Here is a 15,077-nt window from a genome sequence, read left to right as displayed (position 1 = left end):
CTGATTATTAGAGCTGGGATTCCACTTTGAGTATATCTGATTTCAGGGTCTGTGTTCTCATCATTATGCTTATAATTATAATTAGTTACAGCTTTAGTTCATTTAATTGTGCAACTTGGCCATTTTACAAACAAAATTATTACTTGTGGTACATTGTGTTTTGTCCTGTGTAAAATAAAGTGTACTTGAAGTTGGCTTTGTCTCCTTCTCTTCTCCCTCCCCATTAGTGACACAGGGCCCTTATTCCTGCCTTGATCCATCGGTGACACCTAGGGCCTCTCACTGCTCTGTAGGGAACTAGACCATCTAAACATTTTAAATCTTGAGCAATAATTATACACATTAATCACATGGAAATCCATGGATAACCTATAACCCTTGAGGCACATCTGAAAATGTAACTATATTATTTAAATTGTGATACAAGAAATGTGACTGCTGAGGGTGTTTCCTGTGTAGATAAATGTGGCTCCAAGGAATGTAATACCAAAGCCCCTTGTCTACACTAGCTGTGTACATACTCCTTTTATTTTTTTTTCCTGAGAACAACTCTTGCCTCAGGTTTTTTCAGTTCTTTCCTCTCAACCCACACTCAGCTTCATGTGCCTTCCATCTTCCACACACAAATTGTGCTAGTTTACCTGTTTTACCCGCACAGGTGTTTTCCTCCTCTACCAGTTGATAACTGGTTTGACCACACAACTGCATTTTCTCTTAGCCCTTCTTTAGCACTAGTCAGCTATCATTTGAGTCTATGTCTACATGGCCAGCCCGCCAGTAGATTCATGATAAGCTCAGCCTTGGTATCTGGTGAATGCTTATATCAGATAGTGATGGACAGTGTTTTGTCATTAGATAATGGCTTTTCAAGTGGCTACAATGTATTTCTTGTTATATTATCTACAATAGCAGTCTCCAAACTTTTTTGATCATTCATTCCCATTACTATGTTCTTGGGGAGCAATTCTTTTTTTTTTTAATGAAGAAAAAGTAAGATTTATTGAAAGTACAATTTAGAAGGATACAGGACACACTAAGGAAGGTTGCAGCCCTGCGGAATTTAGCAGTTGAAGAGATAAAACAATATGCCCCAAAGGCAGGGGTGGGTTTCCAGCCAGGAATGCTATAACCGTTGGGGAGCTATTCTTAACCAAATACATGTATATTTATTTATAAAGTATACACACTTGCTACCATCATTAGCTTATAACTCCCTCTCGCTACATATAATATGTTAGGGTGAAGTTCACTGTTAATGACAGTGGATATCAATCTACATTCTAAATAACCTTCTTGATGAACTTGACTTTCTTTTAGCCAAAATTTGGATTTAGTAGATTAACTTTGAAATGTGGCTGTGAAAGATCTGATATTTTAAGTGTCAGTTCTGTCATTTGCTTGTTTTCCTTTGATTTCTTTGCAAAAGACTCTGGTAAAGTCAATTGTCTATTTTTTATGGGTTAATTAAACCTAGGTAATATAATCAGTAAATCCACTTAACTGAATCTAGCAAACTGCAGTGTCACTATATGTTAGCAGGGATGACTGGGTGGGATCAACACTGGGTAACTCCTACTTTTCCTTTCTGTTCTAGGCCAAGAGACCAGTCCATGGACTGAGTGCAAGGTTACTCATTCTGTATATAAAATATTAGTCAAGCTTAATGCTTTTTAAAATTTGTATTAAGCATAAATGGATGTCTTCATATTTTCTTCTCCTGCATTCCAAATGGATTGCCTATTTCTGGGGTACACACACCCCTGGGACGCATGGACCTCCTTTAGAAACGATTGGTTCAAGGAACAGTTTCTCGCATAGGAAAGGATGTTTCGATTTAAAAAGATCTGCTCATTTCAGTTACTCAGCCATTTTACAGAAAGTTTTGAAATGAATTGTCTTTATAGAAATCCATTATTTGCAAGCAAAATCCCCACTCTTCAAAATGTGAAATGTTCTAAGCAACAGCTGTGAGTACTTGAAGCATGCTCTACTCTTTAACGGTTTAACTGTTGCCAAGGAAAATTTAGTTAGCTTTAGAATCTTCCTTGGTTTTAATTCTGCATTTACCTTCAACCAGAGATTGAGCAAGTTATGTTCTTTGTGGCTGGGACACTGAAGTTTTCATGAAGACTGGTACAAGAACTTGAGATATGGAAATGTAACTTTCTTGAAGGTAAGGAGACTGGTATTGTATCCAGTTTTATAGGGCCTAGTGGTGATGAACTTTATCAGAGCAAAAAATGGGCACTATTATTCAGTGGCCAATCATCTGGAGTCTGTAGGGGGAGCCTGTTTTCATCCATGAGAGCCATCTTTTCCTATTTCTCATTTCAGTTCAAAACAGGAATATTTTTTCTTTCATGGCACATAAAAAAATTTTTTTCCCACTCAAGCCATTTCCGGGAGTGTGCATAGAAATCTGCAACACTTTAGTGTTAACACAAACAAGAGAAAAGTAATGCATTTTTTGCCATTACTTGTGCATATGGCAAGGTTTTATTTATACATAGTTCTATTTCCTAACTGTATAAAAAATATGGCCTATACTGAGGGAATAAACTAGGCTACAGAACGATACACACTGTATTAAAAGAAAAAAACTTGGAAGTGCACTAAAATGCGAACAGTGGTTGAAGGGTTATGAATGTTAATTTTTTTCCTTGCCTCTTTTTTCACTTACCGAGTTTTGAACAATTGGGACCCTGACATTTGCAGTTAGCCTTAAGAAGTTTCTTCCTTTTTCTTGCTCCCACTCCCCCCAAGTACCCGCAAAAGACGTATGTAGCGTGCCTTCAAATTGAGCTGCAGTCCAAGAATATTTTCTGGAAATGCATCATTTGGCCTGAGGCTCACCAAGGATGCCAACACATCTCTATAAATATTTTATCACTTGTTCTAGCTAGAGTTAAAAGTCAAGGTTTCACCATAAACTCTTTCGGATCTACCCTCACAATTAAAAGCTCCCAAGCTCCCAGTTTGGAGCGGGATTTCTCCGCGTTCTGTTCAGCAGGAGGGCCAATGCAGTGGATCTCAATAAATGCTTGCGAGCGTAGAGACAGCACTTCACCTGCATAATCTACACTGAACCAGCCTCAGCCAAGACTTGTAGGAGCTCCAGGGAGCTGATATTCAAGAGAGGTTCAGGGAAAAGGAGACAAGGTGAGAGAATTCGAAGCGATACCCAACCCTTGGCCAGGCCCCAGGGGTTCAGATTTCGGTGCCAGGCCTTCCACGGGTTCACCGCAGAGCGACTGCTCAGGGTTTCACAGCGGGCTGCAAGGGCCCATATACACAGGCGCGGGCTGGGGATCTTATTGCTGTCCACGCAGCGCTGGTTCCGGTCCTGAGTGGGGGCTCCTCGAGCCCCGAAGGGCCACCCCAGCCGATAAAGGGGACGGAATCAAGGCACCGGGGGCTTCCCCACCCGTGGCCGATTCTTGCCCTTAGAATCCTCTGGTTGAAGACGACCGCCGCGCACAGCGTGGAAACGCATTCCGTTGCTCTGTCAGTCGCACACTTCCCGGGATTAAGGCACGCCTCTCGGGCCTAGCGGCGGCTGTAACAACCCTCTTCAGCCTCCCCAACCCCAAATGCCTGGCGGAAGCGGCGGCAGCGCGGCCGGAGATCGCGCTGCATCCGGGTTCCTCTCCCCTCAGTCCAATCCTCGGTCTCAGCTCTTCCCACCCTCCTGTTTCTCCGCCCCCCCACCGCCAATCCGGTATCGGCTCTCAGCCGAACATGCTGGCACGGGAGTGAAGGCGGACTCCGGCCAATGAGGCCTCGCTTCCCGTTTGAAGCCTCCAGTGAATGGGCGCGGGGGGCGGGCGCTGCTGGCCAGAAGGTTTGGTTGAGAGTGTGCCATGGACTCAGCCGCCCGGTGATATTGACAATAGGAGAGAGAAAGGGGCATTGACGGGGACTCACCGCGGATATCGAAGGGCGGCTCTGGCAGCGGCGGCTCCAGCGGCTCCTACTCCTTCTCCTTCTTTCTCCTCCTGCTGCCGCTGCGGATCCAGTCTTCCTCCTTCCCTTCCCCCCCACCCCACGTCGTCGCCGCCGCCGCCAGGTCCGGGGCAACGAGCAGAGGCGCCGCCCGCCGGGAATGTGAGCAAGGAGCCACCGGCGGAGCCGCAACGGGGTCGGTGCCGATTTGATGGGACGGGCCCGCGGGGGAGGATCGTGAGGCCGCCGCCACTGGAAGCTCTGAGGTTCAAGTCCGGCCGTGAGGCCTAGAAGCGCCGCCGCCGCGGAACCGGAGGGACGCCGCGCCGGACTGCCGTCGCCCCGGGTTCCCTGCCGCTGTCCGGACCTCCCCCCCGCAAGTCCCGGTCCCTCTACCCGCTCTCGCTGCGGCCCTCTCGCGCGTCTCCCGCCCCTCAAAACCACAGATCATCTTCGGATTCTTCCCCAGAAGCTTCAAGGTAACTTCGTCCCTCCAGCTCAGCGGTTCGCCTGCTTCCTTTCCTCTTACCAGTCTTCCTGGGGAATCTGCAGGGCACCAGCCTCGGGAAGGCCTGGCCCAGGCAGCTGAGGGGAGTGCAGATGCCCGGTGGGGTGGGGGGGGGGGCGGGAGAGGGAGCGCCCGTCCCACTTGTCTGATTTACCTCAAATGCTTCTCATGATGCCTCTTATTCACTCTGCCCCCTCCCCCCCTTTCTCCACCTTCCGGCATTGGAGGCGTATTCTTGTACCCCTTATCCACTGACAGGGGCGGGGGGAATGGGGGATTGGTGTTCTGAGGATTCTGTAGCAGCTTATCTTCAGGGCTTGCGGTGGGGGTGGGTAGGAGCAAAGGGAGCATGTGAGCATCCCCACAGATAAACCCATTTCTAGTCTTTCTCCTTCATCCTAGTACCCCCTTTGGATTATCCTGAGCCTTGGAATGCCCCGTGCCCACTGCTTAGAGGATGATAAAGCTTCGGGCGCCTTGGTTCAGGGCGAAACCTGTTTCCCGGGGCTTTACACGGACCCGCTGCTACTGCACGTTCAGTTCTGCAGCGCTTTAGGGTTGAGATCCTTGACGTTTATTCGCGGCCGCGGGTATAAGGGAAAATGATTCTTTTAAAAAAATATTACTATCAATAAATAATCTTTAGAAATAGGGATAAAAACGAGACAAAAAGAGTGATAGAGGAACAGAATTTACTGAAATCCTGTGTTGTTACAGTTAAATGAAATCTAAGTAATTCACATACCAGATTGGGAAAGCGACCCCTAAATTTACAACATACAGATGTATGATGTGGAGCTTCTTGCTTATGCAGTCTTTATGAAAATTTTAAAGTGATCTTACTTCTTCTGTAGTCATTCATAGTTTGCAATTCCATTTTGAATGTCACATTTTTAAAAGCTAAATTAGGTTTCTAAAAACTAAAAAAAAAAAAAAGAGAACCAAACAAGACTTCAGAATTCCAGACCTCCACATCATGTGGTTTTGTTTTTTGTTTATGTTTTTGTTATTTTTACTTTGTTAGAACCCAGGTAATCCAGGTAACTTTTTATTCTCACGCGTTCAGGAAGAAACTACTTTACTCTTTTATTTAGAGCTTAAAAAATACTTGTTTTATGTATTGGAATGACAGGTGAGTAATTGCATTTTGGCATTTTCCCCATATGCATTATATCTATTCAAGTCTGCCATTAATCTTGCACAGAACCTCGGTACCATGGAAATGATGACATCTGTTTAAATTGGTAAATGAAATTGAGCTTAACGCTTGTTACTTTTGGGGAATAGCTTTCATTTTAATAATTTGATAGGGTTAAGAAAAATCCATAAGAACTGTTCATCAGTTTGATGGAATGGAAATTAATATTTGATCATGAATTTTAAGGGAACTCAACTAGGTTATCTAAGTAGGCTGTGAATTTAAGTTTTCATTTCAACTTTGGTGCACCATTTCATCATAGTTTTGTTTATTAAGCTTTAATAACTTAAGATGGCTTCACTCAAAAAGAAGACTTCTTTGAAATGATTTTTAATTATGCCTTTTATGTGTTCTGTTTAAAGTAATCTAGCCTGTCCTCATTTGCCGTGTGGTGTAGTTTATCCTAGCTAACACAGCACATTGCATTAAAAGTCATGCCTAGATAATTTCGGTAGTTGTAAATTTCACCTTGCTGTGATACATTGGTCTAGATTCTTGAAGTACAATAGGAGTTTAAACTCCAGAGCCCATTCATAGTATTAAATATTGTGGGAAAATGTATCGATGGAAGTTTTCCAACTGCAGAATAGCTCCAAAATTACTTCAAGAATCTTGAGAAGAGCTTTGCAGTTCAAAAATGAGTAGCTTAGAAGAGTTCTTCAAGTCTAAATGAGTATCTGTAATGTTTTATACCAAGAGCAGCACAGTACATTAGAATATTGCCCAGTACATTAGAATTACAATATTGCTTATGTAGTAGTTATAGTACTTCTATTTTCACCAAATTTTAATGTTTTCTTATTGAATATGACTTTTCTTAATTGATTTTATTTATCACATATTCACATTTTCACGAATATTGTATACGGGAATTTTAGAATTTGTGTAACCTACATGTATTCTTCCACTTTGGAAATGTGTTTATGATACTTCTTTCTCTTCAGTAGGGATATGTCCTCAGCACCAACTACTCCTCCATCAGTGGATAAAGTAGACGGATTTTCTCGGAAGTCCGTCAGAAAAGCCAGACAGAAGAGGTCACAAAGTTCCTCACAGTTTAGGTCTCAAGGCAAGCCTATTGAGTTAACACCTCTGCCACTCCTGAAAGGTAAGGCTCATGACCAGGTGATAGATTCCCCTTCAGTTGATCTTTTTTTATATCTATAAGTTCCTTTTTGTAGAATTTGATATTTGTTAGCATTTTGTGTTGCACACTGAAGGGAAGGATGGGAGATTTCAGACATGTTGAAGTCACTGATGTGTGACCAGATATACCCATTCTCCTTTTTAAAGAGCTCAATTAAATATAAATAGCTGTGGACAAATGAACAGAAACTTATTAGGAGAATCTCTCACATCGATACATAGGAAAAGTGAATGCCAGAGAAACTTTAAGATGTCTGTACTTTTTATTTTTTCTTCTATTGGCATTTAGATGTATATGTTACATGCAGTGACAGTTACAAATTGTACAAACTTAATCACAGGAAGTAGACCTAGTAGAGGAGATGGTACCATGAACATATATAGAAAATGATGTTTGAAAGAATTAATTTTTAAAAATCAAGAAAAAATAGTAACTGATGACATACATTCTTGTTTTTAGATAGTACAAATAGAAAATGTATATGATGATTTTATTTATTTAATACTACTTTTCTCTTTCCACTGGAATGAATTAAAGACAAGTTTTTAATACTTTTTTTTTCGAAATTAGACCTTTCAACTTTTGTTTATGTAGATACTTTTTGTTCTTTTAATTTTCATCTATTTCCTTTATGTTTAAGAAGCATTGTTTGTAATGTATCAGAACATAGCATTTATAGCATGGAAACATCAGAATCTACCTTTGAAGGTAGAGTTTTGTCTGCCTAACACTTAAGGGTGAGGAAAAAGGGGACATGGATAACACAATGCACTTTAATGGCTCAGAGGAAATCCCAAAACCTGGTTTGTTAGTTCATTAATGAACATTTCTGTAACAATTTGTGAAATCAGAAGGTATTCTAAGAAACACTGGAGTTTGCCTAGAGAGGATCCTCAAAATTTAGCCTAGGATATTTCAAGCTTGTATTTTTCCCATGTTTACAGTTTTCTTAAGGGAGGGAGATTTATGAGATTCTTGAAATTGGTGAAACTACATGATTATTGATTACTATAAAGATGATAGGTTTACCAGTTAGTAAAGATGAGCTTCTATGAGTTTGGGGGGAAGGTGGTATTTTGGCTAAAGACTTTGCTGTAAAAATGAAAATAGTCTTTATGAGGCTTTGGAAGAAAAACTAAGGAAAAATTCTCTAGGGTTAAAACTAATCATACTTGAAATACAAAACTGGGAGGTATGTTAGATATTTTAGTAATTTAATCTGAACTAGACATGTAATAGCTGTTAGCATCTATATCCAGCAAAGGACTTTATTCTGAGGAAGCAGATTAAATTTTTTAAGGGTTAGAGATAATTTTAAAATTTATTGTTATATTTACTTTGGGGGACTCCTGGTAGACATTTACATTAAAACTTAATAACTACTCATAGGCAGGGTATTGGTTTTGTGGGTGGTGAAAGAGGCATACATGAGAAGAAATTGGCACATGTTTTAATATTTTGTTGTCCTTTATCTCTTTTTTATTGTAGTAAACTATAGATAACAACATTGACCATTTTAACCATTTTTAAGTATGTATTGAGTGTAGCATTAAGTACATTCACATGTGCATCCATCACCACTACTCATCTCCAGAACATTTTCATCTTCCCTAACCGAAGCTCTGTATCCATTTAACACTAACTCCCCATTCTCCACTACCCCTACCCACTCGGCAACCATCATTCTACTTTCTGTCTGTATGAATTTGGCTACTCTAGGTACCTCATATAGGTGGAATCATACAATATTTGTCTTTTTGTGACTGTTTATTTCACTTAGCATAATGTCCTCAAGGTTCATCCATGTTGTAGCATGTCGTGTCAGTATTTTCTTCCTTTTTAGTGCTGAATAATATTCCATTGTGTGTATATACCACATATTGTTTATCCACCTGTCAATGGACACTTGGGTCACTTCCATCTTTTGATTATTGTGAATAACGCTACTCTGAACATGGGTATACAAGTGTCTGTTTGAATCTCTCTCTTCACTTCTTTTGGGTATATACTCAGAAGTGAAATTGCTGGATCATATGTTTAATGTTTTTTGAGGAAACACCATACTGCTTTCCACAGCAGCTATATCATTTTACATTCACACCAGCAATGCACAGGGTTCCAATTTCTCCACATCCTCATTAGCACTTCTTATTTCAAGTTAAAAAATTTTTTTTTGGATAATAGCCATCATAATGTGTGTGAAGTGGTAATTCATTGTGGTTTTATTTGCATTTCCCTAATGATTAGTGGTAAGCATCTTTTCATGTGCTTTTTGAGCATTTGTATATACTTTTCTCATTTTTTTTTAAGTGAAGTCTGGTAGTATTGAAAAATTTCCAAGAATTTTGGTCTCTAAGAATATGATTTTTCTGAACTTGTATATTTTGCCAGCATAGGAGAATTAGAGAGCAGCAGGACCATATAATGCTAGATATATCCAGAAACTTAATTCTGGACAGATTAAAAGTGATTCTTGTATAGTAAGCCCATTCTGGGAAAATATTTTGGAAAGCACTCCATAAATTAGATTTCCATATATATAGATAAACAAAGAAGTTACTTTCAGCTATAGACTTCAGAAATGTATATTTGCTCTTGATTTTTTTTAGTGAATGAAAACAGTTTGTTAAATGACTTTTTTTTTTTACTATTGACTTTTTTGTGTTGCAGTGTCACCAACTTTATGAAGTAATTTATGGAATATAAAGAAAATATAGGGAGGACTTTTTTTTTTTTTGCCATTTCTTTAGAAGAAACTAGAGTAAATTATATATGCATGCCAAAGAATAGCTACTGATTTAATTTCTATAGTATCACTTTGAGTAAATTGGTAGGTTTGAGTTAATTTTATTTGTGTGTACAATATAAATTGCAGTTGAAATTTGTTGCTTTAAAAAATAAAATAAAAAACATCCTCAAGGTCTTTAATTTAGGAGAGTTTGAGAATGGAAATTGTGTAAACAGTTATTATGTAACTCAGTTTTAATATGTAATTTTTGAAAGTTCAAAAATTAGATATTAATGATCATTTGTTTTGTGTGTATGTATTATCAGAATGTTTATTTTATGCATATAATATTTGACTGACTTGTAACTAATACGGCCATTTAATTCTTACCTTAAAAGTCTTCTCACTTGCAGAACCATAATAAAGTGAAAGTTTCTTCTGTTTTGCCCTTTTGCTAATAGGTGGGGTTTTAAAATTTGTATTGATGATGTTATTTTCTATAGAAAGAAACACCAACATGTAGTTTTCTGTAAATATAGGGTGAGTGACCTCACTTTTTCTGGAAATACAGACATTTAATATAAATGTATAGAAACCTTGAAATATAGACATTTGAATTTTCCTCATTGTCACATACTTCTGAAAATGTTTTCAGGATGTCCTAAAGGTTTTGCGCTCGAAAGACTCTTAGTCCTTTTATTGACAAAGGAAATCCAGTAGGGTAAACCTCAGTGCCTTATGTGCTAAATAAGAAAGTAAAGACTTGGATGCTTTCCTTGTTGCCTACACAATAGGACATGAAGCAAGCTTTTACAGTTATTTAGGTAAGTCACTGAATAAGGACAATCAAACAAAATACTTAGGCAGATAGATACACATTTAAAATAAATAATCATTATTATTATTAGTAGTAATAGTAATAATAGTAGTATCTGGTTGAATGATTTATGTTCTCTCCCCACCCTATCCTCCCTTACCTTACTTCCAACTTTCTTTGACTTAAAAGATTATTTAAGTTTAGATTTGAATGAAATGTTTTTGAAAACTACCATCTCTGAAGATGGGATTATAATGAAGGTGTCATCATTATTTCTAGCCAAACAATTCATTATATGTTTTTGAAGCATTTTACTGATAGTTTGGACATTTGGTATTAAACATTCCAAAAACTATGAGTGGAGGTTACTGTTCAGCAGAGAGAAACTCTTTGTCTTAGTGTTGAAACCTTTAGATCAGTAACTTTGTGTTTCTATAACACTCCTCTAATGAAAACATTTTTTTCAAAACTCTAAGATTTGATTCAGCTTTTATTTTTAGGTAGGGTGACAGTTTGTGAGGACTTTTTAAAATTACAATTTAGTTTTTGTGTTTTTCTAATTATTGGATAGGATAATTCTCTTTCATCTCTGCTTTGTATAGTGTAAAGAAGGAATATGCATATAGAATTCCCAATATTTATAATGGGCTAGTGTATTTATGATGAAAATTGTCTCTTAAGGAATAATGTCCTTTAGTTTAGTGTTCATCTTCCTCTTTGTAGGCTATGATGCAGTGTGGCATAGGGGAAGGTATATGGGTTTTGTTGCCCTCAAGAGGCCTACCTAGCTCACTAGCAAATGACTTAACTCTTTTTTTTTTTGTCACCCTGCCCTGCCCTGTGACTTAACTCTTAGAAGCTGTTTTCCTTGTCTACCAAATGTGGATGATGATAATAACCAATAGATGTAGCAGTGGCACATTCAATAAATACTAGCTATTATTACTTAACTGGGATTTCAGAAGTTAGAATATGAATAATGTGGAATTATTATTTGACTTTTTATATTTTTTTAGCAAAAAGCTGAAATTGGAAATGTCTCTGAAAATTATGAAACAAGAGCATAGTTTTGCAGTCATGAACCTTTTTCAACTAGAAAATTCAAAGAAACAGTTTGCAAAAGTATTGAATTTAGTAGACTAGGTATATTTAAGCATCTTTATTTGGAGATTTTTACTGTATTGATATCCTGCCACATTTTTTAGTGTAATGCTTTTTATTTTTAACTTATTCATTTTTTGAATTGTTAATACAATCATATGGTTCAAATATCAAAAGATATAAAAGGATGTATAGTGAAAAATCCTCCTCCCAACTTGGTTCTCCTAGTTCCCCTTCTCAGGAGCAATCAGTCATAATATTCTTGTATAGTTGGTATAGACGTTCTTAAACCTTTGATTGAATTTGAAATGCGTTGAGCAGCCTGAAATTATATGCACATTTTATATGTGTATGTTCATTTTTTAAATGGGAGAATTCCATAGCTTTTTTCAGATTCTCAAAGCGGTGTCTGAATCAAAAAGGTTAAGAATCATTGATCTAGTGTGTACCTTAGATTAATGATGTATGTTCTTTAGACAGCTAAATTGTAGTGAGAGAGAGGGAGAGGTGTGTGGGGAGAGGGAATGTGTGGGGTTGGGAGTTGGTCTTAAAAATTAATCATAAGCTTTACTTTGGAACCACAAAAACAACTGTAAGTTAATAGGTGTTAACATTTAGCTTTGCAGCCTTTGAAACAATGTGGTACTACTTCTCTTTTGGGGGAAGAAATGATAAGATCTTTCACAACACTAAGTGTCAGATTACACCATTTTCATGTGTGAAAGATTATACATAGTCGTAGTGAAGAAGTATCTCATTCACTTTTAGGCAGGAATATTTTTTTCTTTACATATCCTAATAGTATGCTTCTGTAGCATAGAGAAAATTACCATACAGAGTCTTATGTGGGCCAAAAGAAATTGAGAGTAAGCATTCCTGATTTATTAATCATTTAAAAGTAGGGTAACAGCTTGCATTCATATCTCATCCAAGTGTGATAATTACTGCCTAGTTCTTAATCTAAGGTTCATGGATTTCTGTTTGGGGACAGGGTGCATGTATCATGGATGGGCTTCAAGGTTCTAAGCACCTTCTAAAATTATATGTAAAGTTTCTGTGCATGTGCAGTTTTTTTGAGGACAGAGTTTATTACTTTCATTAGAGTCTCAAAGATTTAACTCTACCATTTCTGCTTTTCCCTATAGTTAAGAGTTTTTGGCTTAGACTAAAAGATTGGGTGTTGTCATTGTTATTGTTATTATTTCTGAGTATCATGTTAGTTGTGTGTGTGTACATGCATTGGTCACTTACCAGTAAACTTTGTAAGCTGTAAACAACAGAATTCATCATAATGTGGGTGTCTTCAGGATATAACCCAGCCAGGGCATAAAAATATTGAGGTACCAAATAAGTCTTCTCATAAGGTGAAGTGGTCTTTTTCTACCTAGAACTTTCTTCCCCTGATTTCATATCATTCTTCATGTCAGCTCAAATGGGACTTTCTTAGGGACCATCCCCCATGACTTTTAAAAATAATCATTCTATCACTCTCTTGTCTCTTGCATCATATTTATAATCTGAAAATTATTTTATCTTTGTTTGTTCACTTGTATGTTATCTGCCCATTAAAATGTTCTTTGGTGTAGAAACCTTATTTCTCTTATCTCTAGGGCCCAGATCAGTGCCTCTTACATAGTTGGCATTCAGAAAGTAATTGTTAGTAAATGAATTAGCATTGTTAATTGACATCTAGGTTATTAGTAATAGTAGTATAGACATTTATTTTTCTTTCTTATATATTTAAAAAAATTTTTTTCCTCCAAATCCAGGCCACACAGATTTTATTTTAACTTGTAATTTACACAGATTTATAAACTTGTTTAATGAAGACTTTTTATTTTTGAAGGATCAAATTGCTGAGTGTTCACTTAAAATCCTGAGAATGGTTTTGTGCTTTGATGATTCTGATTATTCATGGTTGAAAACAGAAGCAGTATCTTGTGGAGAGAGGATGGAATGGATTTGTTTGACATACTGAGTGATTCCTTTTACTTAGGAGATTCATCACTTTCATTTTATAGAAGTTAACATGTTCAGTGCAGTGAAATCCCTTTTTTTTGCTGGTATTTGAGGACTGATTTATGGGCTCAACAGATCACCAGACTTTCTTTTTTTTTTCCTATGGTTTGAGAGAACAGCATATCTGAATATTATAATGGACTTTCAGAACAGGGTTTTATGATCAAATTTTCTTTAGTCAAACCCTTTATAATAATGTTAGCTTTTAACATTAATTAGATTTTGTAGTGCTAGGAAAAGAACAGCAAAGTTTCTAGATATTTCAAAAAGGCTAACTAAGGTAGTTCTTTGGTTTATTTGCCAATGATGACATCCTCTTTTACTATTTAAAAATATTTTTCCACCCTTTGTAATTGAAGATTTTATAAAACAAATAGGCATCTTCTTTTTATGTTACAGTAGAATTAAGTGTAAAGGAACATATTAATTGAATAATATATATTATTAAGTTGTCACTTAAAGTATAACAGGATATACCTACTATATATAACATGTATTACCTAAGGGAGACAGGTGGCCTCCCTGAGGTAAGAATGGAGGCCCTGGGGTCACACACAGGTAGGTTTGAATTCTGGGTTTACTCACAGCTATGTGACTTTTAAGCCATGGTTTTTTATCTCTAAAATTAGGAGAGTATTAGAACCTCACAGAGTCAGATTAGGTGCCTTCAAGCAGGTAAAACATTTTGCTCAGTGTTGGGTACATTGTAGGAGTTAAAGAATATTAGCTTTTTTAAGTATAAGGAGAGCTGTATAATGGAAAATGCTTACCATTGTTTTTCAGATGATTTTTATTTCTTTAACATATTATGTGGATTATTTCCACTTAAGGAAGAAAAATATGGAGTGTGTATAGCTGTGAGAATTAGACTCTTAAAGCAGAAAGGAGAACTAGTTCTTATGGAACAATTTCAGCATTACTGGTTAGTCAACATCAGTTTCAAACTGACTTATTTCAGGAATAAGAGCTTAAAGTGCTTAATGTAATTCTTTTCAAGGGAAATTCCATTTGTGCAGAGTTACCAGGGAAAATTATTGTTAAATAAACTTATTTTGGAAGTCATCTACTAGAACAAAATCTCCAAACTTTTTTTGTAATTGCTTACTTCTGTCAGTAAAATAACATAGATATTTATGCATTATGTGTGTGTGCTATTATACAAATATATAATGCCCATCAAGACCATGCATAGACATAGAAAGTTAAAAAGGATGATATTGAAAAATAAAATGTATAGATGTTCTAATACTTAATTTTGTACTTATTTTTCCCTTGCCCATCCTACCAACACATGCACTGGCCCTGAGCACATCTTTGTTTTGAGATTTTACCTCCAACAGTGAATTTCCTCTTCAAGTTTTGAGCTTGTTAGTTTTGTAGTGTTTTAGTTTTGAGCCAGAGGGAGAGGAGAAGAGTTGATTGATAAAACGTCTTTCTTTACCTTCTTTAGGTTTTTGTCCAGGCTTTTGAATTTATTGCACTTTAAAGAAATAATCTGAATTGAGGATTTTGCCAGTTTAAAGAGTATCATAGATGGTTCTTTGTCCAGGGCTCTTATCTTGCTATTGGTAGGTGGATTTCACAGGGCCCTTGACCCTCTTGAAATTCCGGGCAGTA

The 15,077-nt window shown here is 37.3% G+C and overlaps 1 protein-coding gene across 4 annotated transcripts in view; it reads left to right on the top strand.

Annotated features, from left to right (window-relative positions):
- Positions 1–3,834: 3,834 nt before the first annotated feature.
- The window catches only part of PPP2R5E (protein phosphatase 2 regulatory subunit B'epsilon), a 130,318-nt gene continuing 119,075 nt past the window's right edge, over positions 3,835–15,077 (top strand). For 3 of the 4 annotated variants that reach the window (XR_005653130.1, XM_039864573.1, XM_039864561.1), the window contains exons 1-2: positions 3,835–4,421; positions 6,593–6,756. Coding sequence is in view for 3 of the 4 variants with exons in the window: in XM_039864573.1 (XP_039720507.1) it covers positions 6,600–6,756 (157 nt within the window). In the remaining variant the exon portion in view is untranslated. The remainder of the gene's footprint in view (positions 4,422–6,592; positions 6,757–15,077) is intronic. The other variant, XM_039864568.1, reaches the window with a different exon arrangement.

The sequence above is a fragment of the Pteropus medius genome, unplaced genomic scaffold, assembly GCF_902729225.1.
Source record: "Pteropus medius unplaced genomic scaffold, Ma_sr-lr_union100, whole genome shotgun sequence".
Lineage (NCBI taxonomy): Eukaryota > Metazoa > Chordata > Mammalia > Chiroptera > Pteropodidae > Pteropus > Pteropus medius.
This window is presented reverse-complemented; position numbering and strand designations above follow the sequence as displayed.